Source organism: Xenopus tropicalis, chromosome 8 (assembly GCF_000004195.4).
Source record: "Xenopus tropicalis strain Nigerian chromosome 8, UCB_Xtro_10.0, whole genome shotgun sequence".
In the NCBI taxonomy this organism is placed as follows: domain Eukaryota; kingdom Metazoa; phylum Chordata; class Amphibia; order Anura; family Pipidae; genus Xenopus; species Xenopus tropicalis.
Window position 1 is genome coordinate 24,133,232 of NC_030684.2, and position 14,451 is coordinate 24,147,682.

Consider the following 14,451-nt stretch of genomic DNA (forward strand, 5'->3'; position numbering starts at 1 on the left):
TAACAGGTACCCTCCCTGAATCTCTATATGAGGCCGCAATAGTACTACTACCAAAACCCGGCAAAGACCCGCAGCTCTGCAAGTTATGTAGACATATTTCACTATTGACAGCGGACGTTAAAATATACGCCAAGATACTAGCACGTAGGCTGGCCAGAGTTATAAAAAAAACTAATCAACCCAGACCAAATAGGTTTCATACCTACCAAAACAACTGTCCTGAATGCCAGAAGGCTCTATCTGAACCTAACTCATACCTAGTAACACAGGTAATAGAGCAATAGCAGCCCTAGACATAGCTAAGGCGTTCAACACAGTGGAATGGCCATACTTATGGTGTGTCATGAAACAGCTAGGCTTTGTTCATAAAAATGGTTAAGCTACTATACAAATCCCCAAGGCCACTCTGCGTATTAACTCTCTTTGCACCTCCAATTTCTCACTTTCCCGGGGCACAAGGCAAGGATGCCCATTATCTCCCCTACTTTTCACCCTGGCTATCGAACCATTTGCCCAAGCAGTACGCACACACCCATCAATAGGGGGCTATGAACAAAAAGCAAGCTCTATGCTGATGGTACTCTGGTATACCTGGGGGACACAGGCCAGTCACTAACAGCCCTAATAGAACTCACAGGCAAGTTTGGGTTAATCTCAGGGCTAAAAACCAATACATCCATGTCAATACTATACCTAGCGGATGATAAAAACAGTAGTGACCTCTGTGAGCCCTGTCCCCTACAAGTCACCAACAAATTCACCTATCTTGGCATTCAGGTAGCATTACCCATCACAAAATACACTGAACTCAATCTAAGCCCACTACTCCTATGGATACAGGAAAAATTCAGGACCTGGGAAACGCTACTGGTTGGCCCAGCGGGGAAAATACACCTGATAAAAATGTTTATACTACCCAAGACGTTATCATATGGCACTCCCCGACCCAAATCCCCAGGAAAACATTTACCAAAATACACTCGCAATTTACCAAGTTTATATGGGGAACCTCAAGAGCAAGGCTCCGCCTTAGTACCCTAATGAGACCTAGAGACAAAGGAGGACTAGCCCTGCCAGATATTTATATATACTACCTAGCGGCACAATTAACTCACATCTCTCCTATGATCCACCAGGAGCTCTCCCTCCTACTTTTTTAGCTATGGTCACAAGCAATCGAAAGGTTAAAATTGTTAGAAATAATGGAGGATGATGGCCTGTGGATACTAAGGTGTCCCCAAATGTTTAAACAGCAAATAAAAGCCTTCCTAATCGATATCATTTTATCATCTTCTAATATTCCCTCAAGTTTTAATTTAAGGTTTTAACAATTTAACAACAGATCAGAAGAAAAGGAAAAGAGAGAAAAGGTATACAAAAGCTTAAGCAAGCCTGGCAGGTTCATCCAGTTTGTGCATTTAGCCAAGCGCACCACACCGCATTCAACTTGGCTGGACAGCCTCTAGAAATGTAGACCAATTTTTATTTGGGTAGCACATAATTTACTAATTTTTGTTCCAAAAGGTAAGCGAGGGGGCAGATGTCGATTTCCAATTTAACAGAATGGCTTTTTTTCCCATAGTATAATAATTGCAAATAACACAGCCGTTGGTATTCCAATAACCCCAAGGCCTCCAGCACCCCCAATAAACATATCCTTGGAGAGTGGATGTTGGGAAAGGACAATGTTTCATTGATGTATTTCAGTATTTCAGTCCATAGTCGGTGGGTGGCTGGGCATTCCCAAAATACATGGAAGAATGAGCCTACTGCTAAGTTACAGTTAGGACATAGATCTGACATTTGGGAGTAAATCGTTGCAAGTCTGTGGGGTATTAAATAAGCACGGTTAATAAATTTAATTTGGATAAACCTATCTCTGACTGACATCGTTATTTCGGGAATCTGTTTAATGCGTAATCCCACATTTCATTGTTCAGGTCTGGTATATCAATCTGCCATTTACCTTTAGCCTTAGCTAGGGTATAAAACCACGACAGAGCCTTTCTCAAGTCCGGTCTATGTAGATATTTTTCAAGAGAGGTATCTGTCCCCTGAAGGGTCTAACTGGAAACTGGGCATTGAAGGAATGCTTAAGTTGTAGATAGTGCAAGTACATGGCAGGGGGGTGGTCAAACTCCTTAATTGTTTCAGTTTCCCATCTTTTACTATGTCCTTCAGTGTTTTGATGCCTTTACCTGCCCATTGGCTAATCTTGGGCACAGTGCCGAATTACCCCACAGGAGACTAAATCTGAGGTGATCCCTGTGTCACTTGGAGGGATCTTTGGAAAATCCCAATCACTGTGAGCATTGGGGTGGTAATGCGGTAGTAAGGCGAGGAGCCTCGGTATGGGAGCTTAGCTAGCGCTGGTAAGGAGTGTAGGGCAGCGGCTTCCAGCATAACAGCAGGGTTAACTGCCACTGGGGTGAACCACCAGTGTGCGTAAACAAGATGGCTTGCCCGAAAATAGAGTTTGAAATCTGGTAGCGACAGCCCACCTTTAGTTCTGGGTGCCTGTAGAATCTTTATGTTGATGTGGGGATGTGCACCAGCCCAGAGAAACCCCCAAACTATTTTATGTAGGTGGTTAAACCATTGGGCTCTAGGGAGTTGTGACAGGCATAAATAAATTTAGGGAGGAATATCATTTTGAGCAGGTTGATCCTACCTGGGAAGGTAAAGGTAAGATCCTGCCACACCTGGACTCTCGAGATCAGGTACTGCACAATTGTTAGATTGAGGGTTTCAAATTTGCTGCCAAGTCTTTGTGGATCGTTATTCCTTGATATTTCCCTCAATATGCGTTGGTGGGGTGCTGGGAATGCCAGTGCCTATTTTTAATACCAGCCCAGACATAATATTATGGTAGCGGCTATTTGCTCTGTAGAGTTGAGTATGGATGCTTGCATCTAGCAGCAAACTGGATCATGTAGTGACCTATCATACAAGCAGTGCCAAGTATTCACAACTCACTCTGACACCTGGAATTCCAGATGGACCGGGGGGTCCATCTTTTCCTTTTGTTCCTTCCACTCCTTTCTCTCCCTTTTCCCCCTCAGGTCCGGGTTGTCCAATTTCTCCCTATAAATAGATAAGCAAAAATACTCATCAAAGAGCGATGATTACATTTACAAAACACAGGACTAAAAATTTTGTTCACTTCAGTACTGGAAAGTTTTAGGATTAGTTTGCAAAAAAATCATCTTCATATAGTATAAGTGGGCCCTAAAAAGACTTTGCAGGGGGCACGGTGACTTCTAGTTATCTATTTCACTGTAAATACAAACTGATGTGATTGGTACAAGTGCCTGATGGCACCAGCCTTTTGCACTCATTGGTAAATACATTGTTTCTCCTGTGCGGGAACGCCCGCCATGTTCTCTTAGGCGTGGCGCGTGCGTCCATCTTCCTTTTAACGCACATGCGCACCCTTTGACGCGCGCACATGCATCCTTTGGCTCGCTGTGTGTGTGACGTCATCTTGGCACCAAATTCTCGTATTGCTGCCTGAACCAACCTTTGCCTGTTTTTCAACTATTCTTCTGGATTCGTTTTGGTACCATGCTTACTGATCATTGCTGACGCCGGCCTGACCTCTGACTACGCTGACTCGTTTCCCTTCTTCCAGCCACACGGTTCTGGTTCCCTTGCTTGCTCAGAACTCTCGCCTTGGGTCTCTCACTATAAGTCCTGGCGGCATCAGAGTAGCAAAGGGCTCCTCCCGACGTGAATTTCAGCTGATATTGGCGGAAGCATGAGCCACTACCGCACCCTTGGCTCCTGTTCTGAGTTTTGGGATACCGACCATGACACACGCCATCTCACAATACAACCTGACAACCTATGTTTTCTATGCAGGTACATGTCATTATCTAATACTGGGCTGCCCAGCTGCCCTCCAAGGTACTTTTACTCCCCCTGCCTATGGCCTCCAAAGACTGCTGTTGATTTTTTTTTATAGTCCAGTAAACAATTAGTATGTCAGCTAAGTGGCCCAGTTCATGGAAAAACTGGACAGCACTGGTTCAATGTACGATCAACTCATGCAGCTCTTACCTTCATGCCATCAGGGCCAGTTAAGCCACTCTCCCCCTCTAATCCTGGGTCTCCCTGTATAAAGACATGAATAAACCACAGCATAAGTTTACATAGCGGTCACCACACACTTCAAGCTTTATTGAAGCTTCTTTGATAAAGATATAAAGAAGAGAATATGGTGCAAGTGCTGAATCATATTAAAGCCCTAACAGTACTGACCTCAAACTATAGGTAGGCATATAATAGGGATGCACCGAATCCAGGATTCAGATTCATTTCTGCTAAACACTTAATGTCATGTGACTTTAAAGCCTTGGACAATTCAATGTGAAAATGTTTTGTTCCCAGATGATGCAATTTTTTAAACATTTAAATATGCAAGTAAGGATTCAGGCTTGGTTCATTATTCCATATAATCTTTCGAGGAGGATTTGTCCTATTTATTCCGTGCAACCTCATTGTCATCAAATAACCTGAGGCCACTCAGATGAGTGCACATGGCAGCAATAGAACACCAATGTGAAAATATAGTTCTGTTACTATACATGCATATATAGAATGGCCGTCGTGGTGCTATGAATGTAATTGAGGACACTTACCCTTTGACCAATCAGACCTTGTTCTCCTGGAATGCCCAATGGACCAAGGTCTCCCTAAAATATGAGAGAGAGAGAAAGAAAACAATTAAAAACCAGTTCACTGCAATGGCTGAATGCAAAAATATCTATGTATATTTAATATCTTAAATATATTTAATGCTAGGTGTGCCAATGTAGAATGTGCATTGTGGCAAACAAATAAGATTTAAGTGCCAGTAATGTATATAGTAACATAGTTAGTTACATAGGGTTGAAAAAAGAGTCCATCAAGTTCAACCCTTCCAAGTAAACCCAGCACATACAAACCTAAACTGACCTATCTATACACTCACATACATAAACTATATATACCAACATCAATACTAACTGTAGATTTTAGTATCACAATAGCCTTGGATACTATGCTTGTTCAAGAACTCATCCAGGCCCCTCTTATAGGCATTAACAGAATCTGCCATTACCACATCACTAGGAAGGGCATTCCCCAACCTCACTGCCCATGAAAAACCACCTACGCTGTTTCAAATGGAAGCTCCGTTCCTCTAATCTAAAGGGGGGGCCTCTGGTGCGTTGATTGTTTTTATGGGAAAAAAGAACACCCCCCCATCTGCCTATAATCCCCTCTAATGTACTTGTACAGAGTAATCATGTCCCCTCGCCAGAGAAAACAACCCCAACCTTGACAGTCTAAGCTTATAGTTAAAATCTTCCATTCACTTTACAAGTTTAGTTGCATGTATATCCTATGGCAGTGGCTGGTTGGCAGCTCTTAGAGGCAAGTGAAGGGAAAATATGGGCATGTTTTCAAGTTGTGCTTGAATGCCATTATTGTGACATCACTTAGTCCTTTATCACAACAGCACCTTGGATATTGCGGCGATACCAAAACTCCATACATTTTGAAACCATATTTTGAGCCATTTGGGGCACAGTACTGTACATCCCCAGACAGACAAGCACTTGCTGGGTTAATAAAATATGATTTGGCAGCTACTAAATAATGTCACAGTTCTCTAAAGGAACCAAAACCCACTCAATGCCTTTGGCCTGCATACAAAAACCAAAGCCGCCCCGAATGTAAGAACACCTTGTACCATTATGAGAGAAAAGACATTTGGTAATAGTTGTAGGTGCTCTGAATGTCTCTTTAAAGGAGCAATTTAGTGTAAAAATAAAAATGGGCAAAATAGACTGCCCAAAATATTTTTTTTTTTATATAGTTAGGCAAAAAAGTAATCTATAAAGGCTGGCATGAGCAGATGTCTAACATAATAGCCAGAACTCTACTTCCTCCTTTACAGCTCTCTAAGCTGTTAGCAGTCAGTAACCAATCAGTGACTTGAGGGGTGGCCATATGGGATGCATTTGAATTAGACATGCATGCTCACAAACTAACTGAACAGTTGTGTCTCATGTGGCCACCCCTAGTCACTAACTAACTAAGAGGTTAGAGAGCTGAAAGCAGAAAGTAGACTTCTGGCTATTATGTTAGACTGCTTACTTATTTTGTGCAGTCTATCCATTTTACCCAGTTTCATTTTTACACTGAACTGTTCCTTTAATGCATGGATGAATATAATGGATGGGCACGGCCCACAACAGTGCATGTACAAATTGCCACAGGCACCTTTACCATAGCTTTGTGTGACACTGGCTAACTGCACATGAATGAAGCAAATAGAGGTTGGATTTACTCTTTTTCGTTTCAAGGAAAATGTAACTTCAATTAAATCAGTCAAAAGGAAACTAGGGGCCTGGGGAAGAAGTACTCATCTTAGGAGATGGATGCTTCAGCTTTATGGGCTGTGGCACAAGGCTATTTTTTTAAAATGCTTCTACTTTGTAGTGCCAATAAGAATGCCAGGGAAGATATTTTAGTAGGCCAAGCTGAGTATCTATGAGAGATGTTCCAGAGGGAAGAACCTGTATTGGACATAGAGCTGAAGAGGAAGTAAGAAGACTGACATATGGCCCCAAACACTCAGATCAGACAGCCTTATCTAGAGGGAGCGCTCTTACCTTATTGCATGTCCCACTGCTCTTGTTAGAGTTTCAGCTATGGGAGGTGAAGTCATCTCAGTTACTGGCTTTGGCACATCCCCAGGACATATGGAAGCACTACTCTAACAGCGCTTTGTATATCAGCCAAACAAACCCAGGCCCGTCTCCCAGCTTTCTAATGACATTCTCAAGGATGCAATTCTAAATCTGGCTAATTTGGCTTTTCTTGTTTGTGACACAACAACAGAGTTGCTGTTTAGTAAAGTTACTTGAGTTAAAATGTGCTTCTAGCACTACTGTACTATGCACTTTGCTGACTGCACTTGCGGACATACATGAGCCCTATGTACTCTCAGGCTACACCAGTGATCCCCAACCAGTGGCTCGGGGGCAACATGTTGCTCTCCAACCCCTTGGATGTTGCTCCCAGTGGCCTTAAAGTGATACTGACACGAAAAAACAACTTTTTAAAATATGAATCTACATAAAAAGTTGCCTATAGGTCGTGTTGATCATTTTTTGCTGATAGGTTTGCTTTTGCAAGTAACTGTTACTTGAAATCCCAAAACCTGACTGTTTTGCCAGCCTGACTGTCCCTTCTCAGCCTGTCAGTTATAGATTCTAATGCTAACGGCCCCCTGCTGGACAAATATGGCCGCCCCCTCATAGAGGAACATGGGGGATCTGATAGGGAATGTAAAAGCTTTGACAAATCCTTTTATGGCAAAATTATAAATAGCATGCAACGACAATGTTATGACAGATGTAAAAAAGGTTTAATATCTGGTGTCAGTGTCTCTTTAAAGCAGGGGCTTATTTTTGAATTCTTGGTTTGGAGGCAAGTTTTGGTTGCATAAAAAACAGATGTACTGCCAAACAGAGCCTTCTGTAGGCTTCTAGTCCATATAGGGGCTACCAAACAGCCAATAACAATCTTTATTTGGCACCCCAGGAACATGTCTTATGCTTGTGTTGCTCCCCAACTCTTTTTACATTTGTGTGTGGCTCATGGGTAAAAAAGGTTGGGGATCCCTGGGCTACACAGTGACTGGAATGTAAAAATGGGCTTTCTATGGCACGTGGCATGCAATATAGTGTTAAGTGGCATACACTGTTGTTGAATGCCCCAGCATTAGCCCCCTATGTTCATTGACATGCTAAAGTCCCCTAGTATGACAAAGTATTAAGATTAGAGATGGGCGAAATGTTTCGCGAAACGGAAAATTCACCGGAAAATTCGCGGCATGTCCAAAAATTGTCGCCGGCGTAAAAAAAAAAATTGTCGCGGACGTCAAAAGAATAGCCGCGCGACAAAATAATAGTCGCGCGACAAAATAATAGCCATGGGCGACGAAACAATAGCCGCGCGACAAAATAATAGCCGCGGGCGACGAAACAATAGCCGCGCAACAAAATAATAGCCGCGAGCGACGAAACAATAGCTGCGCGACAAAATAATAGCCGCGGGGGACAATTTTTTTTGTCGCACGACATTTGCGCCGTTCCGCGAATTTTTCGCCGTTTCGCGGATCTTTTGAAAGATTCGCGAATTTTTCGGCGAAGCGAAACGGAACAGATTCGCTCATCACTAATTAAAAAAGGACAGGGTAGTTAAACATGTCATTGATATCAGTGGCTGGTATCCAAACCATTATCCATATACACGTGACCTTTGATAAATGGCATGAAATTAGCAACAGCCACAAAGGTAGCCTGTGCTACTGTTTCTACTTACTAGGGGACCTAGGATATTTTTTATTATTCCACATTATCTGCAGATCTTTCAGCCTCTGAAAAGCCAAAAGCCAAGAATGAAAAGAACAAAAAGCTGCTGTTAAATAGTGAAAACAAGCTCAGGCCAGCCAGCTGTGTTTAGCCCAGCAGCCTCTTGAGCTGGCACTATGAAATTCATGTAAATCCTAAGCACTAAAAAATGGTGGGAGCTTGTGCATAAATCACCTCTCTCCAGCAGAGACTAGAGCCTCACACTGAGCGCTAGCGCAATGAGCTACCATGAGCTTTCTGTTTCTGAATGGCAAGGTGGTGCGCATCAGTGGGGTTTTGTTTCAGGGAAAAGGCTCAGAAGGGGGAAAGCTAGAGTTTCATCTCTTTCACAAAAGGGGAACAGTAGCTTCTATGATGGGAGGAGGGGGATTTTGCCAAAAACAATGATACGGAAAACAAAAGTAAGAATACAAAGTATCTGAAACTAAAGAATGCTTATTGGAAAACCAGCTTGAGGTACTTATGTGCCTTCCAAAGTAAACAGGATGACCTTTCATCAAAATTATGTTTGGGTGAGTACCAGAAAATTGTAAATACCCTACCCTGCCGAGTCACTACTGTGCCGTTCTCTTACTTTGGGCTTTTTCTTTGTTTCCACACACAGCTGCTGCTCTATGGGCCATTGGTGGGAGGAACTGTGTAGACACATTCTGCAGGTTTGGAGATCTACATCATATGTGGACTACTTTCTTATATTTCCTGGCCAAACTGATGTATAGAGGTCCCATTAATAGCCCTCTGTCCTGCAAGTGATTGGAAAATAGGACACAGACACCTACCCAGTCAACTGTAAGAAGAGACATACTGAATGAACCAACAGATAACCGAGATACCCAACAGAGTATCCAACTGCAGATCCTTCTTGGGGCTCATTTTTGGCTATTTTGCTGACCTGGCAAAAGCAGCCATTTGACTGGATGGACTAATGATAGCATCTATAGCTAATTCAGCTGTATGTATCTTGGGTCAAATTTATCAATAAAAGCAGAGGCCCTGTCTGGCCATTAGAACAGTCAGATCACTGTAAGACCCTTGCAGTCAGTACAGTAGCTCAGTTCATATACAGCAATAGGCATTGCCTCAACAGATTTAAAAATGTTTAGCATTTATAACCCAAACAAATGACTAAGAAAGTATATTTCAAATAAAATGCAGATTTATATCTATCAGAAGGACATGGGAATAGACCATTAGTCCATCCCATACTGACCATTTGTGCTTGGAGGACACAAATCTATCTGTGATCATAAAAGAAGCAAAAAGGCCAGAGCCTAAATAGAGGCACTGAATGATATGGATGAAAAGATGGCTGGCATTAGGAAAGTGGTAGTCAAGTGGAACATTCAGTTTTAGGACGTAAAGGGGCCTTCCAACAAATTCTGCACTGGGGCCCATGTTACCTCTTTTTCCTGGGCACAGAGGTAAGCAAGAAAACCAAGAGACATCAGTCCTAAGTAAAGATATACTGAATAATCATCATAAAACGATGCTATTCGCCCATTAAAGGGTGATTTATTACCTTAAAATTACATTTATAATCATGAAATACTCATTCATTTTCCATGAAATTAATTCATAACCAATCAGCATAAAAATAAAAGTTGACTGAAACTGTCTTCAAATATTGTTCTGTTAGTTTATTCCATCCTGGACTGTCTCTATACTCAATGGAAGCACTCACTGCATGGTCTGTGCTCATGACCTTCTCTGGGAGGATCTTACCTTTAATCCAGTTTCACCTGGAGGTCCTGGCTCACCCTTTGCTCCTTGAGGTCCCTGGAATAAAACATGGGTTAGAATTATTAGAGAGAGAAACCTTTATTATATATGTAAATACTGTGTAATTCTACCCCTTAAAGGGGAACCAAAGCCTTAAATGAAGTTGGCTTAATTTAATGTTTGGTATAGAGGTGCTGGCAGTGGGAAGTGGCACAAGCAGCCCTGTGCCATACTGTGCTACTAAAGGAGTACAAAGAAGCCATGTCTGATTTGGGCTTTACCTCCTTTTGGAGGGATGCTTTACAAGGCTGTTAGTACAGCATCCAGTAAGTGGCACCATGTATTTACTTCTGCATCCCTGACTACCAGCTCTGTTTTTACTTTTGCTAACAATTAGCACAGTGATTCTTCAGGCAATGATTCTGTTCCATAGAGCATCTCTCTGTGTATGATGAGTTTTGTGCTCAGAGGGTATGTGGCTGCAGGATGTAATCATGGACGTGGCTGAATGTTAATGAGATTGGGTTTGTTACAGCTTACATACCAGAATGAATCATGCGTGTTGATTTATCAGTATCTCTGAGGCTTGGCAGGGTTTATGCAGTCTGTGCTTATAGAAAGAGCTTGTCTAGAGGTCTGTGCTCTCAACAGACTCCTTATAAGTATCTGCAGGGATGCTGTGGGAGGAGAGCGATTTGGTCAAACCACCCCCAAAGGTAAGTTGTTCTGTATAATCATTTTCAGCTTCTATTTCCTCCACCTTATAGTACTGCCAGGGCTCTTAGGAGAGAGGAATTAACTTCAAATGACATCTGGAAGTCAGTTTGGACTTACTTATATGTATATTATATATATAGATATATATTACTTATATGTATCCAACAGTCACATTTTATAAAAGCACCTTACATATGTATGTATTTTATTAACATGGCAGCAACCATACAGATGTCAGTTGAGACACTTGGCAGGGAACACTGCAACATTTGTGTCTTGAGAAGCCCCTAGTTGTGATGTCCAAAGCTGAGCTATGGTAACCTGCTGGGCAACATCTGGCTAAGGGTCCATTCATTGCAAACATTTTACCAAGTGCCAAACATGGCGCCTATCTTCCAACTGGTCTTATTAGACAGGGTCATGCTGAATATGGGGACCCTTGACTTTTGGGAACTAAAGGCTAATTCATGGGTGTGTGAACCTGGATCTTTGTGTATGACAGGCTGTAGTATGCTTTAGCCTAACAGTGGTACCAAAGCATTTGCACAACATCTCCTTGCTATAAATATTTCCTAGGTTCTTGGTTATTCTGGCACTAAAGAAAAGTTAAAAAAGAAAAATGTGTACTTCAGCCAGAGTCCAAAACCAAGATATTCTCTATTACTCCAATTACTTGTAATGGTTTGTATCAAAATAAGGATACAGAAATGTGTTTTAAATGTTTTTTTCCTTGTAAAGTTCAGATGTTTTAAATAAGCAGTAGAATGCAGAAGCACTAGGCCAAATAGCAGGCATCTAAAGAGAGCACGGAGACATTATATTATAAGTATTTTATGCCATCATTTCTATCCTACTGCACTGCTGTAATTCCACAAAACAACACCCACTAGACTTTAAGGGGGCTGCTGGGGGGCACTGTACACCTTCCTTCCTTGCTCTGAAAGTTTATTGCCAAAGATTAACACTTTACCTTGTGTCCAATTTCTCCCAAAGCGCCTACAGGTCCTTGTGCTCCAGCGGGGCCCTACAAACAAAAACACTTGTTAAAATATATATATATATATGTTAACACCACAAAAATTGGCTAACTGTACTAAGAGTTTAATTCTGTCATTGCCAGGCTGGTATTTATAGGTTTATATGCTGCACTGCCAGTAGTCAACATTCATCTCCTGTCCTAGATGGAAGCCAACGTATGACTGTATGTGCCTAGGCAGAATGGATCACTCACTAGGTGGCTAATGATGCTGAGACATTAAGAAGCTGTCCAGTGGCAGCTGGATATACTGAAATAAGAACCTGATACAAAACAGCACATGACAGAAAAGGATATTAGGTTGATAAAACAAAGAGGAGTATTTAGTGCTAGGGATAAAATTGCCATTAAGTTGGATGATACTTGCTGGATTTCCTGTAATTCCCTTCTCCCCGGGTGGGCCGGAAGGTCCTGATATTCCCTGTAAAATGAACACTTTTTAGGATAATATTCATGATTTATTATGGCATCAAATAATATCATTATCTACATAGACTTACTGGAAAACCATTTGGCCCTGGTATTCCTCTCTCTCCCATTTTGCCCTGCACACAAAAAACATGAACATTGAGTTTGAGCTCAGGGGGAAGCATTGCTTTCATTCACTCGTAACTATTTCCAGCGACTGCCAAAATCTAGGTACATCAGTACCAGCCTAGAGGGGCTGATATAAGATATTTACTATTTATTGGGATGGTGAGTGGCTGTTTGGGCCTTTGTGTATTTAAAAATACCAGGGCCTAATTTCCATCCCAGTCCAGGCCTGATCAATACAGAACATTATACCAAGCATTTCTGATCCAGAAGCTCTGGGGGAAAAAAATCTCCAAATGCACATGCATGACCTATGAGAGTGACAATGAATGCTCTTGAATTTGCCTACCTGTGGGCCAATCAGACCTTGCTTGCCCTGTATCCCAGAAGGACCCTGTAATGATAAGTTTAGAATAAGCAGCAGAATAACACAGCATTTAAGGCAGAATATATTTTGGTTTTAATCAAGTACTAATGCAAATGGTTTATTAATATATAAACACTGTCCAAGATTATCTCATTGGATTGTGAGCACCAGAGGATCATATAGTGTGCCTTGCAAATACATAACAAACAACAGTACCTCTGTATAGTGTAGATCTGCAGCCTCCTACCCAGCTCGGAATGCTACGTATACTATTACATGTGTAGTAAAGAATGCTAAGCGTATCCCTGAAAAAGCTTTTCCTACTGCCAGCCAATCTGAATGTTCCACGGAGCCCACCTTTGATTTAACAGGTGCCTCATTCACTTGGAGGTTCTTAAAAAGAGAAATTTCAATGGCCATTGCCTCTCATTGTAAAATCAGGATGGGGGGGGGGGTGTGTGCAGAGGTCACAAGAGCTTTACTGTCCCATTCATACACTGAAAATGAGTAAACGCAGCTAGGGGTTTATTTTAGGAAAGGGTAGGATATGTTGCTGCTATATAAATAAAGCATAAACCCATATGTGTCTTTTAAGACATATAGCTTGGTCCAGTGGGATAAAATAGAATTTATGCATCAAGGGGACTAGAGAGTAGTTGATTCACACTCTGTTATCAGGCTGGTAGATTACATACTGATGCCCATGGCCCAGATCCCATTCAAATTTTGTCCTTAAAAACTGAGGAAAGGATGGGTGGCTTGGGGAGTTGGGGTTATGTTGACTTGCCCCAGGTAACCTGTAAAAAGAGCACTGGCTTGCAGGTCCCCATGCGAGGCTGTGGGACATGAGACTAATGGTGATTGGTTGCTTGCTGCGCAATTAATAAGTACTATGAGACAAAGCGACTCATAGGCAGCCTAGAACTGTTTTAGCAACAACCTGTAGCATTCATTTATAATATACAGACTGTGCCTGAAAATGTACAGGTCACTTCTCCGTCATACTGCTGTGCATATTTTTAAAGGTATCCAAGAATAAGGAGCCCCATCTGTGAACAAAGTGCAATGTGCAGTTTGCTAATTTTGGATGCAGATAGGCACTTTTTACCCATAATGCAGCATTTCCCTTCCGAATTCTAGAGTAAATGTGGGTACACACTAAGTTGCATCCAACACAAATTGTGCACAATGCACCAATACAGGTGCATATCAGTGTCCATTTTGGTATTCTGCATTTACACTATTTCCCCAGTGTTAGAAAGGTGTTGCCTCTGGCACTACGTCACTTGGTGCAAGTCGATTGGGGATTAACACAACACACTAAGGGAACTTCAAAATTACCAGCAGGCACAGGTGGACAGTAAATCTAGGGTTCCATTGAGCCAATGAATGCTCTTTTGCACCCCAAGTTTACAAGAGCATGTATGGGCATACGTACCTTTTTGCACATTGGACTAGCAATCATTTTTCTGTGCCTGTATCATACCTGGTTCTGGTGCACTGCTCTAGTACCAATATAACATTGCTTAGCTGATTTCTTCTGTTCTGACAAGATGCCTAGCCCCTGTTTATAAATATTTATATATACATATATGGAAGGGTGGCATAAAAAAACCATTACTCAATGAGAAGTTATGATGCTGCAAATGGTT

At 41.9% G+C, this 14,451-nt stretch overlaps 1 protein-coding gene across 2 annotated transcripts in view; it reads right to left on the minus strand.

Moving 5' to 3' along the window:
* Nucleotides 1–14,451, minus strand: part of col27a1 (collagen, type XXVII, alpha 1) — a 178,112-nt gene that overhangs the window by 42,975 nt on the left and 120,686 nt on the right. For both annotated transcript variants that reach the window (XM_004916698.4, XM_002935498.5), the window contains exons 30-37: nucleotides 12,782–12,826; nucleotides 12,399–12,443; nucleotides 12,266–12,319; nucleotides 11,833–11,886; nucleotides 10,149–10,202; nucleotides 4,641–4,694; nucleotides 4,060–4,113; nucleotides 2,977–3,084 (exon numbers count right to left, since the gene is read on the minus strand). In XM_004916698.4, the coding sequence (XP_004916755.1) occupies nucleotides 2,977–3,084; nucleotides 4,060–4,113; nucleotides 4,641–4,694; nucleotides 10,149–10,202; nucleotides 11,833–11,886; nucleotides 12,266–12,319; nucleotides 12,399–12,443; nucleotides 12,782–12,826 (468 nt within the window). The remainder of the gene's footprint in view (nucleotides 1–2,976; nucleotides 3,085–4,059; nucleotides 4,114–4,640; nucleotides 4,695–10,148; nucleotides 10,203–11,832; nucleotides 11,887–12,265; nucleotides 12,320–12,398; nucleotides 12,444–12,781; nucleotides 12,827–14,451) is intronic.